Below are 27577 nucleotides of genomic sequence, written 5' to 3' on the forward strand. Positions count from 1 at the left end.
GGTTAAAATAAGGGGGTGTGTGTGTGTGTGTGTGTGTATATACACTTTTTTTTATACTTTTGGGCTAATTGTAGATTCACATGTCATTAAATCAGTAGGACTAAATGATGTAAAGATCCCATGTGCCCCTCACTCAGTTTCCCTCTGGTAATGTTCTGTAGAATTGTAGTAAAATATTACAATCAGGACATTGATATAGTCACCTATTGACACACTAACCTTATTCAGATTTTGTCTTACATGCACTCATTTGTATATGTATGCATCTAGTTCCATGCAGTTTAATCACTTATATAGATTCATATAAACATCACCATAGTCAAGATACAGAACAGTTCCTTCACCACTAGGATGCCTTGTGTTTCCCTTTTATATACTCTGTAGTCATACTCGACTCACCTCCTCCTCCCCATCCCTAATCCCTAATACCTGGCAGTCATTAACCTGTTCTCTTTCTCTGTTTTGCATTTCAAAATGTTATATAAATGGAATCATACAAAATGTAGCTTTTTGAGATTGGCTTATTTTGCCCAGCATAATTCTTTTGAGATCTAACCAAGTTGTTGCATGTATCAAATAGTTCCTTCCTTTTTATTTTTATTTTTAATTGTACTTTAAGTTCTGGTATACAAGTGCAAAACATACAGGTTTGTTACATAGGTATACCTGTGCCATGGTGGTTTGCTGTACCTATCAACTTGTCATCTAGGTTTTAAGCCCCACATACATTAGCTATTTGTCCTAATGCTCTCCCTCCCCTCACCCCCGACTCCCGACTGGCCCTGATGTGTTTTGTTCCCCTCCTTGTGTCCATGTGTTCTCATTGTTCAACTCCCACTTATGAGTGAGAACATGGGATCTTTGGTTTTCTGTTCCTATGTTAGTTTGCTGAGGATGATAGCTTCCAGCTTCATCCATGTCACTGCAAAGTACATGATCTCATTCCTTTTTATGTCTGCATAGTATTTCATGGTGTATATGTACCACATTTTCTTTATCCAGTCTATCATTGATGGGCATTTGGGTTGATTCCATGTCTTTGCTATTGTGAATAGTGCTGCAGTAAACATACGTGTACATGCGTCTTTATGGTAGAATGATTTATATTCCTTTGGGTATATACGCAGTAATGGCATTGCTGGGTCAGATGGTTTTTCTGGTTCTAGATCCTTGAGGAATTGCCACACTGTCTTCCACAATGGTTTAACTAATTTACATTCCCACCAAGAGTATAAAAGTGTTCCTATTTCTCCACAGCCTCGCCAGCATCAGTTGTTTCTTGACTTTTAAGTAATCACCATTCTGACTGGCGTGAGACTTTATCTCGTTGTTTTGCCCCAAAAACTCCTTAAACTGATAAGCAACCTCAGCAAAGTCTCAGGATACAAAATCAATGTGCAAAAATCACAAGCATTCCTATACACCAACAATATACACCAAGCAGAGAGCCACATTATGAATGAACTCCCATTCACGGTTGCTACAAAGAGAATAAAATACCTAGGAATATAGCTAACAAGGAGTGTGAAGGACCTCTTCAAGGAGATCTACAAACCACTGCTCAAGGAAATCAGAGAGGACATAAACAAATGGAAAAACATTCTATCCTCATGGATAGGAAGAATCAATATCGTGAAAATGACCATACTGCCCAAAGTAATTTATAGATTAAATGCTATTCCCATCAACTACCACTGACATTTTTCACAGAATTAGAAAAAACTACTTTAAATTTCACATGGAATAGGAAAAGGGCCCGTATAGGGAAGACAATCTTAAGCAAAAAGAACAAAGCTGGAGGCATCGCACTACCTGCCTTCAAACTACACTACAAGGCTACAGTAACCAGAAGAGACAAGTAGTTCCCTTCCTTTTTATTTCTGAGTAGTATTTCAGGGTATGAATTTACCACAGTTTAATCATTCACTTGTTGGGGTTCATCTGGGTTGTTTCTAGTTTTTGGTTATTATGAATAAAGCTGCTAGGAACACTTGTATACCCAGAGTGTTTTTGTGTGAATGTAAGTTTTCATTTCTTTGGGATAGTAAGTACATGTTTCCATTTTATAAGAAACTACCAAACTGTTTTCCAAGATGGCTGTACCATTTTATATTCTCTTCATATACCATAAATTGTGTGAGGGAGAAGTGTGGCTGCAGTTTGGTCATATGTTATCCGTGAACCCATGTTTTAGTCATGAAAGATTTATGGAGTAATAAATGATGGTAAATGAAAAATTAACAGTAAATATGATTTCCTTTAGGCCAAGAAAACTACTCTAAAGAATACTCTGGCCTCTAGCCTTGTCCTAATTGATTTTGCCAAAAATCAGTTCATATGCTGATTGTGTCTTAGCTTTGTAAGACAGAAGCACCTGGGCACTCTGGCTCATGCCTACAGTCTAGCAGTTTGGGAGGGGCCAGGGCAAGGCTCAGGCGTTTGAGACCAGCCTGGGCAAACATGGCAAAACCCTGTCCCAGCCTAAAAACTACAAAAATTAACTGGGCAAAGTGGCAAGTGCCCGTGTTCCCAGCTGCTTATGTGGGTGAGGTGGAGGGAGTGCTTGAGGCTTGAGTTCAGGAGGAGGTTGAGGCTGTAGTGAACCATCATTGTGCCACTGCACTCTAGCTTGGGCAACAAAGCAAGAGCTTGTCTCAAAAAAACAAAACAAAACAAACAAACAGAAAAAACGGAGGCGGCAGCAGCAGCAGAGGCAGGAGTTACAAACATACGGAAACCTCAGAAGATAGGTTTTAGAACTTCTGTTTTGATCCTGTGTCAGGGTTCTCTAGAGGGATAGAACTAATACGGTATGTGTATATATATATACACATATTTAGGGTATACATATATACAGGGGAGTTTATTAAGTATTAACCTAAGTATTAACTTACACGATCACAAGTTCCCACAGCAGGCTGTCTGCAAGCTTGAGGAGCAAGGACGGCCAGTCTGAATCTCAAAACTGAAGAACTTGGAGTTCAATGTTCGAGGGCAGGAAGCGTCCAGCATGAGAGAAAGATGTAGGCTCGGAGGCTAGGCCAATCTCTCTTTTTCATATTTTTCTACCTACTCTATACTAGCTGGCAGCTGATTAGATGGTGCCCACTCACATTAAAGGTGGGTCTACCTACCTTCCCCAGCTCACTTACTCAATTTTTTTTTTTTTTTTTTGCGATGGAGTCTGGCTCTGTCGCCCAGGCTGGAGTGCAATGGTGCAATCTCGGCTCACTGCAAGCTCCGCCTCCCGGGTTCATGCCATTCTCCTGCCTCAGCCTCTCCGAGTAGCTGGGACTACAGGCGCCCGCCACCACGCCTGGCTAATTTTTTGTATTTTTAGTAGAGACGGGGTTTCACCGTGGTCTCGATCTCCTGACCTCGTGACCCGCCCGCCTCGGCCTCCCAAAGTGCTGGGATTACAAGCGTGAGCCACCGCGCCTGGCCTCTCAAATGTTAATCTCCTTTGGCAGCACCCTCACAGACACATCCAAGATCAATACTTCATATCCTTCAATCCAGTCAAGTTGACACTCAGTATTAACCATCATAGATCCCTATATTTGCATTATAAACAACTACTTAGTTATCCTGAATCCTAAAGGCAATAAATTTTATTTTTGAGCAAGAGACCTCATGATTTGGTGACTTTTCTACCATCCATAGCTAATGATTCTGTTCTCATTTGCTAGTTTGAAATGCGAAAATGAAATCCTCAGCTCTGTTCCAAAATATGTAGAGTTTACCCAACTCTTTTTGTTTGTATGAAATCCCTTGCCTTTTTTTGCATGAGTACTACAAGCAAATCTGTCCACTAGATTCAGAATAAGATTGAACATTATCATTCAGGACTATTTATTTTGATAAAATCTAGGTGCTTTGTTACAGTGAAATACATTCTATGGTACTGTGGCTACTCTTAGATACGGTGAAGTCAAGAATAAATTTCATCTTTCTGGCTCTGAAAATGGTCTGTGGATGAGTTACTGTTGCCTTAATCTGTAAGTTTTTGGCTATGATTACCTTCTTCAAATTTCCTGCTGCATATTTAGTAAGAGCAGGAAATGGGGCTTATTTGTGGTGATTTTCAAGTTACATTTACTTTGTAAATAATAAATGAAAAGATGGTGCTAAACCGTCTAGAGATTATCATCATGAAAGTTTTTTGTTTTCTCGAAAGTTGATCTGGTAGCTTTATGTACATGGTTGTTATGGTGGTTGATATTTTGCAGTGGATATGTAAATATTTTTCAATGAAGCAAAACATTTATTCTTCTGCTGTTTGATCATTTTCCAGAGGAAGGATTGAGTTCACATTGAAAGATGGCTGTTAGCTAGGCGCGGTGGCTCACGCCTGTAATCTCAGCACTTTGGGAGGCCGAGGTGGGCAGATCACTTGAGAGGTCAGGAGTTTGAGACCAGCCTGGCCAAAATGGTGAAATCCTGTCTCTACTAATACAAAAATTAGGCAGGCATGGTAGCACATGCCTGTAATCCCAGCTACTCAGGAGGCTGAGGCAGGAGAATTGCTTGAACCCACAAAGCAGAGGTTGCAGTGAGCCGAGATCATGCCACTGCACTCCAGCCTGTGTGACAGAGCGAGACTCCGTCTCAAAAAAAAATAGAAAGATGGCTGTTATATTTACTTACCTCTGGTGTCTTGAGAGAGAGAGAGAGAGAGAGAGAGAGAGAGAGAGATATTTTTTTTCATGTAGGGTGCAGTATTCCGTAACTGGACTTCTATCATAAGTATACCTTTATGCTTGGAGGTAGGATACAAAGAGATTTTTGTACATGGGCACAAATAGTTTGAAAGGAGTATATTTCCAGATTCTCACTTTTCATATGTATTTTTATTAAAGTTCCTCTTCCCTAGGATATTTTAGATCAACATAAGTTCCACACTTTTAAAATTTACATTTCAAATATATCTTAAGCTGATCAGTCATTCTTAATCATTATGATTAGAGAAACTTTTGCCTCTTGCTTTATTTAAGAAGCCAGGGGTGTTTATATAATTACAGTCGCTCTTCCGTTTCTGTGGGTTCCAACCCATGGGTTCAGCCTATTGGGATCAAAATTTGGGGAAAAAATATTCCATGAAATTCCAGAAAGCAAAACTTGAATTTCCTATACACTGAGTACAATGTGAATGAAGTGATGTGTAGGCATTGTATTAGGTATTCAGAGTAATCTAGAGCTGATTTAAAGTAGATGGGATGATGTCCGTAGGTTATATGCAAATACTGCCCATTTTATATAAGGGACGTGAGCGTCCTTGGATTTTGGTATCTGCAGGGGTCTTGGAACGAATCCCCCAGGGCTACTGAAGGACAACTGTATTTCTTTTTATTGTGAAATTTCTATGTACATCTGTAGAAAAGTACAGAAAACAATATATACAGCCAAATTTTTATAAAGAGAAGACCTATGTGGCTCCCACTCATTTCAAGAAGTAGAACTTTGAAGCCCACAAGCCCCAAGTGCCTCTTCCTAATCATGTCTTGCACACCTCCTACCCAAGTAACCAGTTTGACTTTTGTGGCACATCCTTGCTTGACATTATAGTTTTACTTTGTATAAAATGAATTCTTAAAGTGGTTTGATGTATTTTAAATTTTTTAGTGTAATCCTATGGTATGTATTCTTTTTATACAGTTCTCCTACTCAACATCATGTGTCTAGGATTCATTTTTGTGGTGTGAGCAGTATTTATTACTATCTCTTGCTATATGTTTTCCATTATGTGAATAGACAGCAGCTTGCCCACTTCTGTTGACATTGTGTGTGTTTTCTAGTTTTTGCAATTCTGAACAGTATTGCTGTGAACAATGTAATATTTATATATGTAAGATAATAAGTATCCTGATACAGCTTGCATTTCTGTAGGAGTGGAATTGCTGGTTACAGGATATACATTTCTTCACCGTAGCTAGGTAATACTAAATTAGTTTTGTAATGATTGTACTGATTTACCCTCCTCCTCGCAATGCGTGGGTTTGTGTTGCTCCCCATTTTTGTCAGCACTTGGTATTGTTAGATTTAAATTTTTCTAATCTGTCGAGCCATCTTTCTTACATGCCACCATTAGTATTATTCAGTGCTTTGCAGGTACAGCCACATGATTCTGTTTCTACCACTCTAGCTTTGTTGTCTTTAAATTAATATCACTTTTTAGTAGCTGCAGGTGGGAGCACAAATTCTAAAAATAGGATAATTATTTAAGATGTATTTGTATATTGCAAAATATATGGTCCAACTTACCTAGAAGGTTCTTTGACAAATAACCGTAACTGATGATAACCTGCAGATGACAACTTGGATGACAAAATGAAAAATCATGCAAATATACTTAAAGGTGCACTCTCCCTATTCGTTCTTACCTTTTTCCCCCTAAAAAGGCTATTTTCTCTATAAAATAAGAAATTGGAAATTACTAGAATATAGTTGAAAAATGGTATATCTATAAAAACTTAATGTGATATGCTTTAGGAAATTATTTAGAGTAAAAATACTGTATGCCATTGTGTAACTGCCCAGTGGGTTCACCTTGCCTGCTGCCTAGACAGAGCCAATTTATCAAGACAGGAGAATTGCAATGGAGAATGAGTAATTCACGCAAAGCCGGCTGTGCAGGAGACTGGAGTTTTATTATTACTCAAATCAGTCTCCAAGAGCATTCGGGGATAGGGGATCGGAGTTTTTAAAGATAATTTGGTGGGTAGGGGCTCGGGAAGTGGGGAGTGCTGTTGGTCAGGTTGGAGATGGAATCATAGGGAGGTCGAAGTGAGGTTTTTTTGCTGTCTTCTCTTCCTGGGTGGGATTGTAGAACTGATTGAGCCAGATTACCAGCCTGGGTGACATCAGCTGATCCATCCAGTAAAAGGTCTGCAAAATATCTCAAGCACTGTTCTTTTATCATAGTGATGTTATACTCAGGAGCAATTTGGGGGAGGTTCAGACTCTTGCAGCCAGAGGCTGTGTGACCCTAAACTGTAATATCCAATCTTGTAGCTAATTTGGTAGTCTTACAAAGGCAGACTGGTACCAGGCAAGAAGAGGGTCTTTTTGGGAAAGGGCTATTATTATTAAATATTTTGTTTCTGAGTCAAACCATAAACTAAATTCCCTCCCAAGGTTAGTTTGGCCCAGGCCCAGGAATGACAAGGACAGCTTAAAGGTTAGAAGCAAGATGGAGTTGGTTAGGTCTGCTCACTTTCACTGCCATAACTTCCTCAGTTATAATTTTTGCAAAGGCAGTTTCAATTAGAGAGTCTTAGGAATTCTTGTTTTGAGTCTAATGGTACTTAAAGAGGAAAATTTTAAAGTATTTCAGATTTCTTTGTGTTGATTCTTCTCTCAGGTTTCTAGTTGATGACTTAGCCAAGTTTTCCAAGGATTAAAATTATTTAAAACATTAAATCATACTAAAGAATTTTTTGCCATTTTATGTAGCAAAAATGCTAATCTACCAGTGAAGGAAATTCTGTCCCACAAAATGTTAATGTATGTGTATCTAAAGATACTGTGCAGTAAGCTTGCAAGTAAAAGGATTCTTTATTGTGCTTGCCTAACTACATAGGCTAAAAAAGCTTGTGTTCAGAAAGTAGGGGAGGCAGGGCACGGTGGCTGGTGCCTGTATTCCCAGAACTTTGGGAGATCTAGGCAGGAAGATTGCTTGAGCCCAGGAGTTTGAGACTAGCCTGGGCAACATGGCGAAACCACGTCTCTTCCAAAAAAACATGCAGGAATTAGCTGGGCATGGTGCTGTGCACCTGTGGTCCCAGTTATTTGGAAGGCTGAGATGGAAGATCATTTGAGCCTGGGAGGTCGGTGTTGCAGTGAGCCATGATGGCACCACTGCACTCCAGGCTGGATGACATAGGATAGATCCCCAGAATTATAGGTGTTATATTTGAGAAAAAAATGGAAACTCTGGCCTCTGTATTTAACAATGTTATAATTTGCCATTTGGCATTGTTCTTTTCATTTGTATAGGAACCCTTTTGTTGGTGTGTTCCAGGTGAAGTCTGAGGCATGTTGGCAGTGTGTTTGCTAGAGCCCTTCTTTCCCGAATTTGCTTCTTTCTTCCATGTAGCTTTTCACGATGATTAAAGAAATTTTAAAAATTATAATGGTACCTTATTTATCACTTTGTTTTATGTCATTGAAGCCAGTTACGTAGTACTATTTTAGAACTTCTGATTGTATAGAGTAGCCAAAGTAGATTCTTTAAAATGCCATTCCAGAAACTGATGATATTGGAGTAGTCAATGTATGAATATTCATTACCTCAGCATAGGCAGTGTCTTTGTATTTACACAGGATTTTTGATGATTTTTGTCTATCAAGAATTTTACCTTTCCGTTTCCTTCCCTTTTCATTCTTCTTTTTTTCATCAGTGTAAACCAGAATACAAAGTACCTGGACTTTATGTTATTGACTCCATTGTGCGACAATCCCGACATCAGTTTGGTCAAGAAAAGGATGTGTTTGCACCCAGATTTAGTAATAACATCATTAGCACTTTCCAGAATTTATATCGTTGCCCTGGGGATGACAAGGTATGCTGCTGTTTTTTGTTTTTGTTTTTGTTTTTTTGTTTTTTTTTTTAAAGTAGATACAGTACCCTCTTGGTCTTAATTAGTCTTCAGATTATCTTAGTACAGTCATGTGCCACATAATGATGTTTCAGTGACAGACCGCATATACAGTGGTGGTCTCCTAAGATTATAATACCGTATTTTTATTTTACCATTTCTCATTTATGTACAGAAATACCATTGTGTTAAAATTACGTACAGTATGCAGTACAGTGACATGCTGTACATGTTTGTAGTCTAGGAGCAATAAAATATGCCATATAGTCTAGGTGGGTAGTAGGCTATACTGTTTAGGTTTGTGTAAGTACACATCACACAATGATGAAATCTTCTAATGACGCCATTTCTCAGAATATACCCTTGTCATTAAGCGGCACAGGAATGTATATTCTCATTTGCTCTTAGTTATTTCAAATTTGAATATTATTACGGTATCCATGTTCCATTTTGTTCTTTGGATTTCTTAAAAGTATAGAAAGATGTAGCAGATTTGCTACTTTTTAATTTGTTGAAGCAATTGGTGTTAAATAAAATGGCTAAAATAAGCCTTTGGAATTACGTGAAACTTATTCACACACACAGTCAATTCAGAATTGTGATTATTTGACATGAGTTGATATTTAACTGCATATTAAAATTCTTCTATTATGGTAGAATTTTATTAATCACACTACTAAGTCTGGTGTGTGTAAGATCTAAATGTGTAAATATTCTATAAATAGCAAGTAAAAAGAAAGCTTTGGATCATGAGCGAGCATAAAAAGGAGTTGCTTATCCTTTTATTTGCTCTGAGAGGTTTGCTTATTTATTTTGGATGTTGGAAATTTAGTTGTGCTTTTTCTGACAGAGCTGATTGCAGTGTTAAGTATGAAAAGATGAGAATAGATGAAGATTCATGTTTGTTTTATGGAAGAACCACAAAACTTGAAAGCTCACCACAAATTGTTCACCTTTATATTGAGTATAACAAGATTAAGTAGTTGTTTTTCATAACTATTATATAGTCTTGAATCAGAAAAAAATCTTGTTATAATGGATAGCTATGGAGATAAACTTACTTATTTTTTGAGACGAAGTCTTGCTCTTGTCGCCCAGGCTGGAGTGCAGTGGCATGATCTTGGCTCACTGCTACCTCTGCCACCTGGGTTCAAGTGATTCTCCTGCCTCAGCCTCCGGAGTAGCTGGGATTACAGGCGCCTGCCACCACACTCGGCTAATTTTTTTTTGTATTTTTAGTAGATATGGAGTTTTGCCATGTTGGCCAGGCTGGTCTCAAACTCCTGACCTTGTGATCCGCCCACCGTGGCCTCCCAAAATGTTGGAATTACAAGTGTGAGCCACCGCGCCCAGCCGGAGATAAATTTATTATGCTATATTCTTTGTGAACTATTCTTGGATATAGTCCTTGAGACAGAAAGTTTTTGATTTTTGTTTTTAATTACCTTAGTACTTTAATAATTCTGTGCAGGCAAAAGAATACTTCTAATTTTTTTTTTTTGAGACGGAGTCTCACCCTGTCACCCAGGCTGGAGTGCAGTGGTGCGATCTTGGCTCACTGCAAACTCCGCCTCCCGGGTTCACACCATTCTCCTGCCTCAGCCTCCTGAGTAGCTGGGACTACAGGCGTACGCCACCCCACCCAGCTAATTTTTTGTATTTTTATTGGAGATGGGGTTTCACCGTGTTAGCCAGGATGGTCTCGATCTCCTGACCTCGTGATCCACCTGCCTCGGCCTCCCAAAGTGCTGGGATTACAGGCGTGAGCCACTGCGCCCTGCCTAGAATGCTTCTTTTAAATGACCTGTCATAATTGATTTTTAAAATAGGTTCCTTAGACTCCCACTTGAAGTAATGTACTAATCTGAAATTTTATACATATATTTTTTAGAAGTCACTTTACTTTGATTTAGAAATTTCACTAGTTTGGACTTAGATTTCTGTCAGTTTTGATGATTAAATCTTTCTTAAATGTGTAGATTTCATAATATAATATCTCATACTAGGGCTTATGGAATAGGGCTTTCTTTTAACCATAGGAGGAGAGAGTAGATTAGCATTGTAATCTCAATCATAAATGAGGGACATCGTATGTAGATATATGGAATGATAGTTGTTAGGTGCTGGCCAATTTTAAAGTATATGATGTGTGGCTTGGAAACTGAAAGATTTTTATATAAAGCAGAAGAATATAAGGCATTTTCCAAGTGCTCATGTTTTAGAGTGGAGAAATAGTCAAATCAGAAAGTATGAAGCAGTCTCTAATTTTCTTGTGCTTCATTTGAAATACACAAATTTGCACATTAATGTAGTTTGGACATAGTTTAAAAATAAATCACTGTAATATTATGAGGGATTTAAAGATGAACCAGATCTTTATTCTGAAAATTGCCATTTTACTTTGTAAAACATATACATTTAGCAGAATGTTCTTTTTTTTTTTTTTGAGATGGAGTCTCGCTCTGTTGCCCAGGCTGGAGTGCAGTGGCACGATCTCGGCTCACTGTAAGCTCCGCCTCCTGGGTTCATGCCATTCTTTTGCCTCAGCCTCCCAAGTAGCTGGGACTACAGGCGCCCACCACTACGTCTGGCTAATGTTTTGTGTTTTTAGTAGAGACTGGGTTTCACCGTGTTAGCCAAGATGGTCTCGATCTCCTAACCTCGTGGTCTGCCCGCCTTGGCCTCCCACGGTGCTGGGATTACAGGCGTGAGCCACCGTGCCCGGCCTCTTTTTTTGTACTTGATTTTAGCCTCTGTCTTTTTTTTTTCCTAATGGAGTAAGTGGCATCACGATAGTAGTAACTAGGACTTAGTACTTGTTTGCAGAATAGTTATGTACTAAACAGTTGCGAATCAGATTGCTTGGTGATAGTATCAACAAAATAGTTATTACATAATCACTCTGCTTTTATTAGTGATAATATGAATTCAGGATATTGTTACTCTGACATTAGTGTTCTCTGGGTGAAATGTTTATTTCAAGAAGCAAGGTATAATAGATGGAACTGCTGGTGCTTCTTACAAAATACTGTAGGACATCTTGAGACATTATTCTTCATTGGGCATATTTTTCTGCCTGTAAGTTTGAAGCTTTCAGGATCTGTAAAACTTTAATACAACCAAGGGAGACATATAATAGGAATTTTTCTAGTTACCAAGTTTTCTCTAAATACTGCTAATTATGTTACTAGATTTCAGAATTACCCAAGAAATAGAAGTCATTAATAACTAGTCTTTTCAAGTTTATAATACACAGAATATAACAAGAGACAGGCAATAGTTAAATAGAATTTCCCAGCTAAATAGATTTTCATATGAAATGACTGAGATTAGGTTATAAGTAATTAAATAGAAATACGTTATAGTATTGCTATAAGAAGAGCTGTAACTAACAAGGCATATATCTCCCTCCCAAGATGCTCAAAATTTGAGAGTGGCTAGACATTTAAAATACTAGCCAGCTTAAACAGTCTGATACAGTTTGGAGATTGAGAAAAGGGACCCGAGAATCCTTCTGGTGTACGGTCTTATTTTATAAATGAGGATACTAAAGTTTTTTTGTTTTTTTAAAAAATGTATTGACATAGTTGGCCTGAGACCAAGATCAGCAGCAACGTTATATAGATCGTAAATATTTCATGAATTTTATAGCAGCTGCCATATGACTGACTGGAACCTTTCAAAAAATACAAAGAACTCTGACTATTTGAGTAATCCAGAAAGAGGGTGAGACTAAAACAAAAATGTGATTTATTTGGTGTTAAAATAATTAGAGTGTGGGTTGGGATGGGCAATGTTGAGACTCTTTATGAGGAATATAAAATTGGATGCAGTGCTGCAGTTCAGGGGCATATCAAGAAGAGAAAATGAGATGGTTCACAGATGTCAAAGTCTGCCTGCCAGTAGCAAGCAGGTTTTTTATTTTTATTTTATTTTTTTAATTTACAAAATGGTAAAGGACTCATTTTAGGAAATGAAATAATGTAGAGCATTATTCATACAGAGGATGATTCATCATTCTGAGGGCCCGATTAAGTAATGCCTGTATGACACTGACATTCTACAAGGGAAAAGGGAGTAGGAAAGAATAAAGAAAAGATGGAATGAGGAGAGAAGAAATGGTTACACTTCAGATTCTGTCTGTACAGAAGTTTGTCCATCTCTGGTTCAAAGTGTCAGTAGGGAATTAGCATTCATGGCAGGATGCTCAAAAAATGAAGTAATTTGATTAAATTCTTACATGAGGAAATGCCCTCTCCTCAAGTAGATTGTAAAATGAAAGTTTTAAAAAGTCACATTAGATAAGTTACGTATTGGTTCAAAAGATAGACATTGTATGAGACAAAGTTAAAATCAACTATAAATATAACGTTAGTACTGAGATGAATCCTGGCTTATCCTCCGAATCCTTAAGACAGATCTCCAGCCAGCCTTACCATCCATATCATTAGAAGTGACATAAGAGAGGAAGCCTAGATGTCATCTCTGCCTTCAGCTAAATGGAGCTTTCATTTACTTTGTACATCTATCCAAGTTAACATGTTTTCAAGCACGTTAAGGGTAGCAAATGCAAAAATGATAGAAACAGAATTTTAGGGCTAGAAAGTACCATTGAAGTATTTTAATTTCTCCTTCCCATCCAGGGCCCAGATAACCTCTATGAAATGACTGTACTGAGGTTTTGAGAGCAAAAACCAAAATGTCATGTTCCTTTTTTTCTCTAGAGTAAAATAGTGAGAGTACTAAACTTATGGCAGAAGAATAATGTATTTAAGAGTGAGATTATTCAGCCTCTTTTGGATATGGCAGCCGGGATTCCACCTCCAGTTGTCACACCTGTTTTGGCCAGCACTACCACTGCTATGAGCAATACTCCAGGTATGTTGCTTTAATATAGATTTGTTGTCTAAATATTCTACTCATACTTTTTGGATGACTGTTCATATAAAAAATAATTCGACAGTGCAGGAAAATTTGTCCAGCATTAGATAATTGAAAGAAAATATTTGTAGAGAAAAATAAAATGAGATATTATATTTGTACGTAATTATTTCTAAAATGTAGAAAACTGATTTTCTTTTAATCCACAGAAACATAAATATAATGAACCTTAGAAATTTGGTGTGTCAATTAGGTTTTTCCTGATTTAGGTTGTCTGTAACTTCTTACACTTGCATTTGTATCAACTTCGTATTTATAGGATACTAGGGGGACTTAATATTTTTTAAGAAACCCTGAAACAATTATTTAACAAAACCAAAATTCCAAAATCATGTTCTCTTGAGGCATTTAAATGACTATGATAAAAAATTTTTTATCATAGTTCCAGCCCTGTGCAGTGACTAACACCTGTAATCCTAGCACTTTGGGAGGCCGAGGCAGGCAGATCGCCTGAGGTCAGGAGTTGGAGACCAGCCTGGCCAATATAGTGAAACCCTGTCTATATTAAAAATAAAAAAATTAGCTGGGTGTGGTAGTGGGCGCCTGTAATCCCAACTACTGGGGCGGCTGAGGCAGGAGAATCGCTTGAACCCAGGAGGTGAAGGTTGCAGTGAGGCGAGATCGCACCGTTGCACTCCAGCCTGGGCAACAAGAGCAAAACTCTGTCTCAAAAAACAAAACAAAACAAAAAAAAATTTTTTTTAAATCATAGTTCCAAGAATTAAATTGGTTAGCATTTTGTATGTATTGTGTGTGTGTGTGTGTGTGTGTGTGTGTGTGTGTGTGTGTGTGTGTATGAACAAAAATTGATGTTTGTTGAGACCTTGCTCTGTCACCCAGGCTGGTGTGCAGTAGTGTCATCATAGCTCACTGCAGCCTCAACCTCCTGGGTTCTAGCGATCCTCCCATCTCAGCCTCCTAAGGAGGTGGGACTACAGGCATACACTACCATGCCTGGCTAATTTTTTGTTGTTGTTGTTGGAGACGGAGTCTTGCTGTGTTGCCCAGGCTGGTCTCGAACTCCAGGGATCAAGCAGTTGTCCTGCCTTGGGCTCTGAAAGTGTTGGGATTACAGGCATGAACCACCGTACTTGGCCCAAACATGGTTTTTTATTATGTATACTTACTATAAAATTTTTTTATTGAAGATTGTATTTTGAGTATTTCCTCATGTTACTGAATTTTTGTCTCTAAAGTAAGATTTTTATTGGCGGTTAAGTATTGTAGGCTTTAAAAGTACAGTAGTCTCCCCACATCCACGGTTTTGCTTTCCATGATTCCAATTATTTGCAGTCAACCACAGTCTGAAAATAGGTGAGTATAGTACAGTAAGATATTTTGACAGATAGGGAAAAAGAGGGAGAGACCATATTCACATAACTTTTTTCACAGTGTAGTTTATTATTAGTGTTGTTAATCTCTTAACTGTACCTAATTTATAAGTTAACTTTTGTCATAGGTAAATGTGTACATACAGAAAAAAACATAGCATATATAGGGTTTGGTGCTAGCTCCAGTTTCAAGCATCCACTGGAGTTCTTGGAACACATCTCCCAAGCATAAGTGGGCACACTATAGTAACGTGGTTAATTGAGGAGGACAAATTTGGACAGATCCTTTTGGGGTGTGTGTGTGTGTTTAACATACCTAATTCTGTAAGGGATTTTAAGTGATTTTTTCAAAGTGGACACAATAAAATAAAAACAGTATGTGTGCATGTGTTTTATAAAAGTAATAAAACAAATTATTCTGCTTTTTCAAGTCTTAGTTATTTACTTACATATTTATTTGGGGGGTGTGATGTTCTTTTTAAAAGGAACTCCTGTGACACCTGTTACTCCGGCCAATGTGGTCCAAGGCTTACCTGATCCGTGGGTATCTCAGATAACAAATACAGATACACTTGCGGCTGTGGCTCAGATCTTGCAAAGTCCTCAAGGCCAGCAGGTGAGCAGTTTTTCCGTTATGTGAAGAATAATTTAGAATTTAATATTTTCTTAATGTATTACTTTGTAACATACCACCTAGAGAATATGTGCTTTTTTTTTTTTTTTTTTTTTTTTTTTTGGAGACAGAGTCTCGCTCTGTCACCCAGGCTGGAGTGCAGTGGCGCGATCTCGGCTCACTGCAAGCTCCGCCTCCCGGGTTCACGCCATTCTCCTGCCTCAGCCTCTCCGAGTAGCTGGGACTACAGGCACCCGCCACCACGCCCGGCTAATTTTTTTTTGTATTTTTAGTAGAGACGGGGTCTCACCGTGGTCTCGATCTCCTGACCTCGTGATCCGCCCGCCTCGGCCTCCCAAAGTGCTGGGATTACAAGCATGAGCCACCGCGCCCGGCCTAGAATATGTGCTTTTTTTAGTTTTATAAAAATGGGACCATTATGTATACTTTGTTACTTAAGTCATTTAATAGTGCATAATGAATGCTTTCATGTCATTAAAAATTACTTTATAAAAATGTATTCTGGACCAAAATACGGAATTAGCACATGGTTTTGCCAAATATTATTAGGTGCTATCACACTCCAGTAACAAGACAGGAGTCCTATCTTAGAGAAGACCTCCTCCTATCTTAAGGGGGATAGATGGTAAAAAAAAAAAAAAGTATGACAAAATTATCATAGGTAGTGATTAATGACAATAAGAAAGGGGAAATCTATAGGGACTAGATTTGGGGGAAGGGGTCAGCAGTAGAGGGGATAGCCAACAGGAGGTGTATTTGAGGAAGTGACATTTGAATCGAGACTTGAAATGGACTAGTCATGGCAGGACAGGAGGATAGGAAATAGAATTGCAAGTATAGAGGTCCTCAGGTGGGAAGCAGTGTGGTGTGTTGTAGGAATAGAAGAAGGCTTCTGTGGCTAGAACTTCAGGAATAGAGGGGAATCACACAACATGTACGAATTGATTTAAGGAATGGGAAAGATTGCTGTCTTTATAATATCAAGTTTTTCCATTGTATCTATACATATACTTTTATTGTTCAAATCTTTTATGTCTCTTAATTAAGCTTTGTAGCTCTTTAAATGTAGATTCTTCAAATTTCTTAGATTTATTTCCTTGAATATATTTGAACAGATTGGATTTTTGTAGTCAATATCAGTTTCTCTTAGTTTTCAGCTGATTTTCTTTCATTTTCCAGTTATATTATTTGTAACTAATGGTAATTCTGTGTCCTCAGTTTAAGTACTTATATATAGTTTTCTTAATGTATTACACTAAGTTATCGAAGAGATCAAAATAGAAATAATGATAGTATACTCATTGTTACTTTTTTCAGACTCAAATAGAAATACCTCATTTTTCTCCCACTGTGATGTTGGTTTTGTTTCGAGACGTGTTCTTTATGAGGGGCATATTCTCCTTTTTCTAGATGATAGTGTTTTATGGGGTTTTGATTTAAAATTTTATTAGTGAAGATAATAGTATGGTTTTTTGATTACTAGACTTTATTATAATGATTCAGCATTGCAATCCTGTACACACACACACACTCTGTCTCTCTCTCTCTTTTTCTGACTCTCAAATTCACGCTATCCTTTGAGGCAGTACATTTAAATATTCTGTAATTTTTGTTTTGCTTTGAAGTGTAAACTGTTTCACAACTAGTTTATATTTGCAACAATTTTGCAACTCTACTGAGATGGGTTCCTAGTTTTTATCACCTTACTCTATTTTTAAATCAGGATTATTGCTTGCTTTGTGAGATGAATTTAGAAATGGTTACCTTTTTCTGTATTCTGTGCAGTACAACCTGAGTGCTTCCTGCCTCTGGAAGGTTTGGATGAACTTAATCAAAACACCTCTAGGGGCCAGGCACAGTGGCTCACACTTGTAATCCCAGTACTTTGGGAGGCCCATGTAGGTGGATCACTTGAGGCCAGGAGTTGAAGACTAGCCGGGCCAACATGGTGAAACCTGTCTCTACTAAAAACACAAAAATTAGCTGGGCATGTTGGCACATGCCTGTAATCCCAGCTACTTAGGAGGCTGAAGCAGGAGAATCACTTGAACCTGAGAAGTGGAGGTTACAGAGAGCCAAGATCACGCCATTGCACTCTAGCCTGGGTGACAGAGTGAGACTCAAAAAAACAAACAAACAAACAAAAAAAACGGAAAACCCACAAACTCCTCTAGGATTTGGTGTGTTCTGGGCGATTAATGTTCGATAACATTTTTCAATTCTTTTTTTGGTTATTTGTATTCACTTATGCTACCTTTCCTGAATAAACTTTATTAATAAATATTTATGATTAGAAACAATCTGTTTTTCATAGTTGTACGTGATTTTTTAAAAAACTAACTTTGGCATGCACATCTGACTTTGTGTTGTGTTTTTTGCTCTAAATTTAGGTTTATTGAAGTTTATGCTTTTTATTTCTTTCTGTTACTACCCTAGTTCTTCATTTTTGGACTGTTGATGTACTCCTCTAAATAGTTTTTGATCCCTTTGCTGCTTCTCTTCCCTTTTTGATCCATCATTTTAATTCTTTGCAAGATTAATCTTTATCAGTGATGTTTTTTTTTTCTTTTGAGACGGAGTCTTGCTGTGTCACCCAGGCTGTAGTACGGTGGCACGATCTTGGCTTACTGCAACCTCTGCCTCCCAGGTTCAAGTGGTTCTCCTGCCTCAGCCTCCTGAGTAGCTGGGGCTATAGGCGCCTGCCACCACGCCCAGCTGATTTTTGTATTTTCAGTAGAGACAGAGTTTCACCATGTTAGCCAGGATGATCTCGATCTCCTGACCTGGTGATCTGCCCGCCTCTGCCTCCCAAAGTGCTGGGATTACAGGCGTGATCCACCGTGCCCAGCCTATCAATGATCTTGTATGTTTTAAACTTAAGCTCAGGAACATGCAATAATTACATATTATACATAGAATAAAATCCAACTTTGTGGTATTTAGAGTTATTCTCAATGTAACCTGTTTTAGTTTTCTAACATTTTTCATTAGATTACAAAGTTTCATAGATTTCTCTAAATTAATGTAATTATTCTCTTTGCTTGTGTTGCACTCCCTTTTACTTTATCATCTACTTCTCCAATTTTCGTATGTCTCACCCTTCACTATTCAAATCAAACTAACATTTTTTAGAGTTTGGTGTCTGAAGTCCAGTGATACTGTATCACTTCATTGGTTGTTTTTCATTCACTCAACCTTCAGCAAACATTTACTTTGACATGCAGTGTTTAAGAATCATGGGAGAAGTTTAGAAAAGAAGGGCTTTGGAAATTCAGAACTAGAGATAATACTTTGGCTTGAACAATCGGTTCAGGAAAGTTCTGTCGTACAGATGACAATTAAATTTGTTTTTTAAAGGATGAGTAAGAAATTGGATGCTAAGGATGAGCTACATAGAGACAATTGAGAGTAAACAATGAATTCTGAGTCTTTCAAACAAAACCTGATCCACCTGCATCTTCATCTGTTAATGGAAATGCTATTTTTCCATTTGCTCATACCCAAAAGCTTAAGAGTCATCCTTGATTCCTTTCTTCCCTTTGTTCTTCAGATCCAATCTGTTAAGAAATCCTCTGCCTTCAGAATATATTCTGAATCACTAACTCACTACCTCTATCACTAGTTCCTAGAATCAAGCCACCATCATTTCTTACCTAGTTTATTGCAGAAACCACTTAATGGGTCTTCTACCCTTACCCCACAACAGTCTATTCTCAATACTGCAGGTAGCATGACCCTTTTAATACCTGAGAGTTCCTGCAACTCCTCTGCTCAGAATCCTCCAGTGGCTCCCTGTCTCACTCAGAGTAAAAGCCCAAGATGTTTTGTTTGTTTTTTTGTTTGTTTTTGAGACAGGGTTTTGCTTTGTCACTCGGAGTGCAGTGGTGTAGTTGTATTTCACTGCATCTTTGAACTCCTGGGCTGAAGCAATCCTCCCATCTCAGCCTCCCAAGTAGCTAGGACTACGCCTGTAGCCAGCATGCCTGGTTAATTTTTTATTTTTATTTTATTTTATTACTATTTTTTGAGATGGAGTCTTACCCTGTCACCCAGGCTGGAGTGAAATGGCGCTATCTCGGCTCACTGCAACCTCCGCCTCCCGGAGTGATTCTCCTACCTCACCCTCCCGAGTAGCTGAGATTACAGGCACCCACCACCACGCCCAGCTAATTTTTGTATTTTTAGTAGATACGGGGTTTCACCATGTTTGCCAGGCTGTTGTTAAACTCCTGACCTCAGGTGATCCCCCCACCTTGGCCTCCCAAAGTGCTGGAATTACAAGCATGAGCCACTGTGCCCGGCCAATTTTTTATTTTTATATAGAGACAGGATGTCACTATATTGCCCAGGTTGGTCTCGGACTCCTGGCCTCAGGAGTCCTTTCACCTGCGCCTCCCAAGTCAATGGAGTTACAGGCACGAGCCATCGCGCCTGCACTAAAAGCCCAAGTTTCAATAATCACTTCATTGGTCCTTGTATGTTCTCAGTTTGATCTATTGTTCCCTTCCCAACATTTTCTGTCACCAGTTCATAGACTTCTCTAACTAATGATAAGACTTGCTTATGTTGCCCACCCCCCACCCTGGTTTTATATTATCCTTTGCTTCACTTTCTTACCTCTTTCTCCTGTGACTTGTTCCATCCTTTTTGTTGTTTCTTACATAAACTACTTATAATCCTGCCCCAAGATCTCTGCATTTGAAGTTTTTTATACTGAAAACCCACTTTCCTTATATATTCATAAGGTTTCATTTTTTGTCTTTGTTTAAATGTCACTTTAATAAGGCCATCAGTGACTGCTGTTTATTTATTTATTTATTTAGAGACAGGGTCTTGCTCTGTCACCCAGGCTGGAGTGTAATGGCGCAATCTCGGCTCATTGCAACCTTGGCCTCTTGGGTTTAAGCAATTTTCTTGCCTCAGCCTCCTGAGTAGCTGGGATTACAGGCTTCTGCTACCACACCGAGCTAGTTTTTGTATTTTTAGTAGAGACGAGGTTTCACCTTGTTGGCCAGGGTGGTCTCAAACTCCTGACTTTAAGTGATCCGCCCGCCTCGGCCTTCCAAAGTACTGGGATTATAGACATGAGCCACCGTGCCCGGCCGTGACTGCTATTTAAAACTGTAAACTCTACCTGTCATTCTTTACACTCCCGTTCTCTCTCGCCTCTGCTTACTTCCTTAGCACTTACTACCTTCTGTTATGTTATATAATTACTTGTTTTTTTTTTTTTTTTACCTCTTCCCACTGGAATGTATGCTAAACTAGGGCAAGAATTTTCTGTGGTTGTTGACTGCTGCCTGTCCAATGTCTAGGTTGTAGATAGTGTTCAATGTTTTTTGTGGAATGAATGAATGATGTACAGAAGCATTACAGTGTTGGATATACAAAGGATATTGTAGAGTTGAGTTGTTTGAAGGAAAAGATAGTCTGTGTAAGCCATTAATGACAAAGTTAAATGGCAGACTGAAGTGTGACCTGGGCTGTGAAAACAATAAATGGTGGGCTCAGAAATAAAGGATTCATTTGCTAAGCAATGTGGAATCACCAGGGACTTTTTATGTTGAAGTCACATGATCTTAACAGTACTTTACATGGATTAGAGAGAGGAGAAGTCTGGAGACAGAATATCTTTCTTTTAGAGAGGAGAAGTCTGGAGACAGAATATCTTTCTTTTGGTAATAGTGGTTTTGGAAAGGAGGGTAATGATTATGAAAAACAGTAAGGTTGTATACTTTCTGAAATATAATCTCAAAAACATGTGGCCATTCTAGACTTAAAAATACTTTAAAAAACCGATGTGTACTCTTAGGTTGAATCTATTTTCTACATTTTTGAGACAGTTGGGAAACTGAATATTAACTGTATATTAGATGAAATTATAGAATTAGTAATTTTATTTTGTGGTAATATTTTGGAAACAATTCATAAAGCAAGTGTTCTTATTTCAAAAGATGCCTATTGAAATAAATATTTTTGACAGGAGAAGAAACTTTGAAAGGAATATTACAAACAGAGTCAGTAAGACAGTAATCGATAGACTGCGAAGTCAGAGTAGAGAAAGAAAATTGGATGCTCCAGTGGTTTTTTACCTGGGTGACCAAAAGAATAACAGTGCCATTGGGAAAAATGGAGATGCCAAAAGGAGCAGTTAAAAAGTGTAAAGGGGAAATACGGTGTTTCTATCATTTTAATAGTTTTATAGAAAATGTTTAGTTGATAGTGAAGTGACTCTAGTTTGTTTCCTAGTGTTACTGTTTCAAGTAGACATGAAATTACTTTACTGTCATCTTACATAGTTTTTGTGTCCTCTCCTCCTAGAAGTTGAACTTCAAGAGTACAGTTGTCTTGGTTATCAGTAGCTTTGCTGTCTTTGTTTTTCTCTTTTAAACTAATAATTTTTGGATTTAACTCAGGCTTATAACCAGATTGATTATCATTTACTTCTGGGATGTATGTAGGATTTTCTTATTTATAGAATCTCTTAAAGATCTCACTGTTGTGTCTGTTTTTTTAACAGGGGTGGGTACATAGTGGGAACAAGAGTTGCCTTCAACTCGAGATGACACTGTTATTAATAACCAGTTGCCAGATACTACTCTGAGAAACACATTTCTTAATGACTCTCCAACCTTCAGAAAGTATGTGCTCAGATAATAATTCTGAATAATAGCAAAAGGTGCTGCTATTTTCAGTACTCGTCCTTTTACTGAGTTTAAAGAGTTAATTGAACAAGGTTGGGAAATTTAGTGAAAAATGTGTCAGCTGGTGATGAGTCCTTTATCTGGTTGTCACAGATCACTTTATTTTGTTTAAAGTTCGCTGACTTTCCGGAAGTAAGACAACTTATTAAGGACTGTGTTATATAAGGTACACAGAAAAACTTCAAAAAAATTAACTTATTAATAGTGTGTATTTTTTTCAAAGAGAGTGTGGAATGATTAATTTTACTGACTAAAAGTTTTAGGTGGCTACTGTTACAGAAAAAACCCAACACCTGTTTTGTAATATATATTTTTTTTCTCTCCAGCTTCAACAATTAATACAAACCTTACAGATACAACAACAGAAGCCCCAGCCTTCCATTCTGCAAGCCCTAGATGCTGGTCTTGTTGTTCAGTTGCAAGCTCTTACAGCACAACTTACAGCTGCAGCTGCAGCTGCCAACACTCTTACTCCCTTAGAACAGGGAGTCTCCTTTAACAAGGTAGAAATTAAAACATTGGATCAAGTCTGTATGAATTATTAAATATTATATACTATCATGGGTTTTAATTCTATAAATTTTATTGTAGACTTTTAATGTCTCCTGTACGCTGTATAAGACAGTCTGAATTTTACAAAAGGTTCAAACTTCTGAAAAAAAGTAGTTAAAAAAATTTTTCTTAGGCCAGGCACAGTGGCTCAGAACCTATAATCCCCAGCACTTTGTGGGAGGGCAAGGCAGGCAGATCACTTAAGGCCAGGAGTTTGAGACCAGCCTGGCAAACATGGTGAAACCCCATCTCTATTAAAAATACAAAAATTAGCCAGATGGTGCGTGCCTGTAATCCCAGCTACTGGGGAGGCTGAGGCAGGATAATTGCTTGAACCTGGAAGGTAGAGGTTTTAGTGAGCCAAGATTGAGCCACTGTACTCCAGCCTGGGTGACAGAGCAAGACTCTTGACTCAAAAAAAAAAAAAAAAATTTTTTTTTTTTCTTGAAACATTTAAGATATTTTCATTTGACTAAAAATAACTAGTCAGTAAAATCTTATATTCACCACTGAGGCAAGTGATTATTTTCTGAGCTTGTCTGATTTCTTTCATGGGTGCCACATTTTACTGTGATGCTCTGGGTTCTGTAATTTGGACCTGCAAAAATTAAAATTCTTTAATCAATATGTAAAATGTTTAAAGGAAAACTTCTCTACAACTAGTCACTTTACTGTAAGTATAATAAGTTGATGCCTAAATTATTAATAATTAAAGTGTTTCTAAAACTTAAAATCTTTCATGTACAATTTAGTGTGCGATATTCTTAGTATGCTTATTAATTATGGGAGTATCATACTACTTGGAAGTGGTATTCATATTTTTAAAATTTGTACTTTCATTTTTATAGGAAAGTAGATAACTGATTTATTGGATTATTACTTAGACTGTTTTGGCCAGCAGCTTCTAAGTCTAATATAGTCTTAACACTAAATAGCTAGACCACATAAAAAGCCTTTAAATTGAGCATTCAGAAGAATAACAGCATTCTAAGATGAGAGCCATACTAGGAATAGATCCATTGATTATGGCCCTAGATGTTTTATCAAGCTTATTACCATGGAAAAACCACCTAATTATTTTAATTCTTAGTCTTCTGTAAAATTTGAGTATTAGTGTTTATCCTGCCTCTATCATAATTTGTTTTGTTATGTAAGATAATACATATCAAAATACTTTAAAGAAAAGATCTACTGAAAACACTTTATAATAGTATAAAGTGATACAAAACGTTTATTTACACATTTAATGATAGAGATAACAGAATGCCATTGACATTTAAAATAGCATTTGTAACTTATATTTGTGTGAAGCACTTTTTAATATGTCTGTTTCTCCTTCTTTCCCCCAGAAGTTGATGGATAGGTTTGATTTTGGGGAAGATTCTGAGCATAGTGAAGAACCCAAAAAGGAACTTCCAGCTTCACAACTGTAAGAATTTTTTCTTTATAGCCATAGTTTTTTTATATTGGGTGGGATGTTGCCATCTGAATTACTAAGTATACTTAGTAAGTTGGGGTTATTATTTCAAGCTGTTGAACCTCTAACATTATACAAAGGTGGTAGAGATATGTCTTGTCTCTTTGTATTATTTTGAGTCTTTTCTCAGATCTTTGCAAATAGACTGTATCAACGTTCCCTGTAAGAACATTGATACATATTGGTAAATCTGGTTGTAATATTTTCCGTATTAGGCTTTAAGTTATTTAACTTAATTGTAAGAGTGGTTGGAATACTATGAATGAAGCTTGCTTCTAGTGCTAAAGGCCACTTGTAGAAAGCATATGAAATTATGGAAACACAACCTAATCAGTATTAAGGATTGGAGTTACAAGGATTTTTTTTTTTTTTTTGGTAAAGAAATGTGTTGTATGTTTCTATTAAATCAGTTACTTTTTTTTCCCTAAACAATTCTGCAGTGCCCAAGGTTCTGTGAGGGTATGCGAATGGACTAGTAGGGGGAAGATGTTGGAGGAGGCAGGGGTAGAAGTAGGTAGAGTGGAAGAAGGATGAATGGTGAAACTCCGTGGATCTCTTGTTTCAAACAGAAGTTATTAGTTGTATATATTGGGGTAATAAAAACGTAATTTTAGAATATGTTAAATACAAATGTATCATTTTAGTAAAATGATTCCCCTTGACAAAATTTAAAAACTAGTATTTTAGATTATGAATTGCAAACTTGCAAGCAGCATTTGAAATCATGTTGATCACTGTCCTAAACAATGTAAGAATCTCCTTTAACAGTCCTGATGATAGTGTATTTATCCGGTATTTTAATGCTTTCTGTGATGAGAAGTTAACTAATTGTTATTATTGTGTGTTCTTTTGTTGAGCTGAATCCTGTTTCCTTTATTTTCTATTAGTACACACTGACCCACGTTTTGCTTTCTGAAGCAGGGAAACAAATTTACTCCGCTGTCTTTAGAGATGTAGCTTTTCATTATTTGAAGATAGGTATCATTCTTCCCCTTAGGTTTAATTGCTTCAGATGAAGTACACTTTTTTCCAGCTGTTTCAAGACTTCTCACCATCCTGTTTGGCTCTTTTGGGATGCCCTTTTTATTGTTAATGTCTTACCTTGTGGCACCCAGAATCCCAGGTGTATTTCAGGTGTGAATTTCCAAGAATATAGTTAAACTATTATTTTTTCTTATTTAAACAGTATCTGCCTCTGTTAACATACCTAATAGTGTATATGATTTTCTAAAGGAAGAATATTAGTTTTATAAATTTTATGGTCAATTACAATGGTAGATTTCACACATACTGATTGATAGACTATTTTTCTGTCTCATAGTAAGAGGAGTTAAAGTAACAGTGTTTAAATATTTAAACTTTTTATAAATACTGAGATTTTCTTAATATGCTCTAATGAAAAAGTAATTTATATGTATTGAATAGCATGAGATGGTAATATCAGATCTTCAGCAGAGCATCTCTGACACGTTATCCATCTATTGATGTACAATTGGAGAATGTATTTTTCTTTTAACGTGTTAATATTCTCAAGTATTCTACTTTTAGTATTAAAATTGCAAAAGAAAACATGCAGTAGAATATGTTTTATTAAATTGACTTTTTTGTTTTCTTTGAATACTCAGTTATTTTCATAGTACCTTTAGTGGGTTTTAAAATATGTTTCCACCTGTTTTTCTTTTTAGTTCTCACGTTTCAGAATCTGTGAACAATTCCATTTTTCATCAGATAGCAGAACAACTACAACAGCAAAACCTAGAACATCTCAGACAGCAGCTCTTGGAGCAGCAACAGCCTCAAAAGGTTTATAACCCCATCTTGTGGTCTTTAGAGTTATTACTATTTATATTCTATAAATTGGCATTTTTGTGGGTTGGCTTTTTTTAAAAATTGGTCTTAATAGAATATTTTCTCAACTATTTAGCTTTTACCATCTACTTTATTTCTTTGTAAAGTTTGTTATGGTGATATTTTTTCAACTATTATTAGTAAGATCGGTTTTTTTCAGGACCTTTATGGTTTTTTCTGTAATCGAATTGTGTTCTGGTAACTTATGAATCCACATTGTAGAAATTAATTTCAGTCTACTGGAAGTAGAGAACAGGATGGAGGGGGTATCAGAATTACCTCTTAAAACTAAACGTGTTTTTCTCTGTGTTCCCTATCAAGCAAGTTGATGATTATGTTATTGGTGACAATGATGATGGCCATGTAGATTGCTATCTTTAATTTTTAAAATGTAATTGCTGTTAGCATGTAGCAGGGGCTTTATTAGGTACGTGGTAGGCGTAGATACATTTAACCCTCAGGAGATGGGCATTAAGACTCCCATTTTATCCCAGAGGAAGTTGAAGCTTGGTGAGATTAAACATCTCATGCAGCAGTATACAGCTAATGTTATATATTATCTGACTTAAGATGTGCGGTTATTTTATGCATAGCTAAGAATTTTAAAACACTGATAACTAAACTAAATGTAACATCCTTTTGAGTTGTAAGGATCCTTTAAGTTCATCTGAAAAATTTGATAATCTTTGACAAAATATTGCACCTTAGAATTGATAAAATATGTTAAGTTGCAGAGCTAGGATTAAATTTATTACAAAGCCTTTTTCTGCTGTATGTGAGAAATGGTTATGCATGTAAACTGTTCAGAATAAAAGTATTAGGAAACCCCCTCTCCCTCCCCAGCATACTTCCTAATATTAAAAAAGTTTTGGCATTAATGAGTTTAACAAAAATATCACAAAATATTTTTAAGTATGTGTCACTTGTTAGGCAAGTGATACATACAAAGATGAACAGAAATGAGGTTGTGGCATCAGGTAACCTCTTCTCTAATGGAGCACATACATCTGTATGAACACGTGGCAGAATTCTTTATTTTTGTCAGAGAGGTACAACTGAAGGATTCTAGGAACATGGAGGAGGGAACAGTTATTTTAGATGGAAGAGATAGCAAACTTGAGACATTGGGGTCTGAACTTGACTTTTTAATGCAAACAGTAATATAAAATGGATGTTAATGATATTTGCTGCATTGGAACTCATGCCTAGAATTATGAGAATGGAATTTCATATCTTTTTTTGAGGAAACAATTCTGATATAAGTGGCCAGAGTAGGGGCAGCATTTTATGTCAAGCAAATATATCTGCCTGAGAACCCAGAAGCTGCAGATAGAACACAATTAAGAACATTTAGATGTTGTTTAAAGAAAAAGCAAAGTTGTAACGCAAAGAAAACAAACAGGTCATCAGTGATATAATAATACAAAAATCACAGAACTGTTAAGAGAGGCAGGAGGTAGTCGTGATGGAAGAATTTATCCAAACAACAGATT

At 37.1% G+C, this 27577-nt stretch overlaps 1 protein-coding gene across 14 annotated transcripts in view; it reads left to right on the top strand.

Moving 5' to 3' along the window:
- SCAF8 (SR-related CTD associated factor 8) overlaps positions 1 to 27577 on the top strand; it is a 231812-nt gene that overhangs the window by 47440 nt on the left and 156795 nt on the right. For 13 of the 14 annotated variants that reach the window (XR_009212529.1, XR_009212530.1, XR_009212524.1 and 10 more), the window contains 6 exons: positions 8400 to 8561; positions 13322 to 13475; positions 15355 to 15485; positions 22534 to 22710; positions 24109 to 24188; positions 25922 to 26039. Coding sequence is in view for 6 of the 14 variants with exons in the window: in XM_032161021.2 (XP_032016912.1) it covers positions 8400 to 8561; positions 13322 to 13475; positions 15355 to 15485; positions 22534 to 22710; positions 24109 to 24188; positions 25922 to 26039 (822 nt within the window). In the remaining 8 variants the exon portion in view is untranslated. The remainder of the gene's footprint in view (positions 1 to 8399; positions 8562 to 13321; positions 13476 to 15354; positions 15486 to 22533; positions 22711 to 24108; positions 24189 to 25921; positions 26040 to 27577) is intronic. The other variant, XR_009212528.1, reaches the window with a different exon arrangement.

This window comes from Hylobates moloch, unplaced genomic scaffold (genome assembly GCF_009828535.3).
Source record: "Hylobates moloch isolate HMO894 unplaced genomic scaffold, HMol_V3 SCAFFOLD_2, whole genome shotgun sequence".
NCBI classification, from domain to species: Eukaryota; Metazoa; Chordata; class Mammalia; order Primates; family Hylobatidae; genus Hylobates; species Hylobates moloch.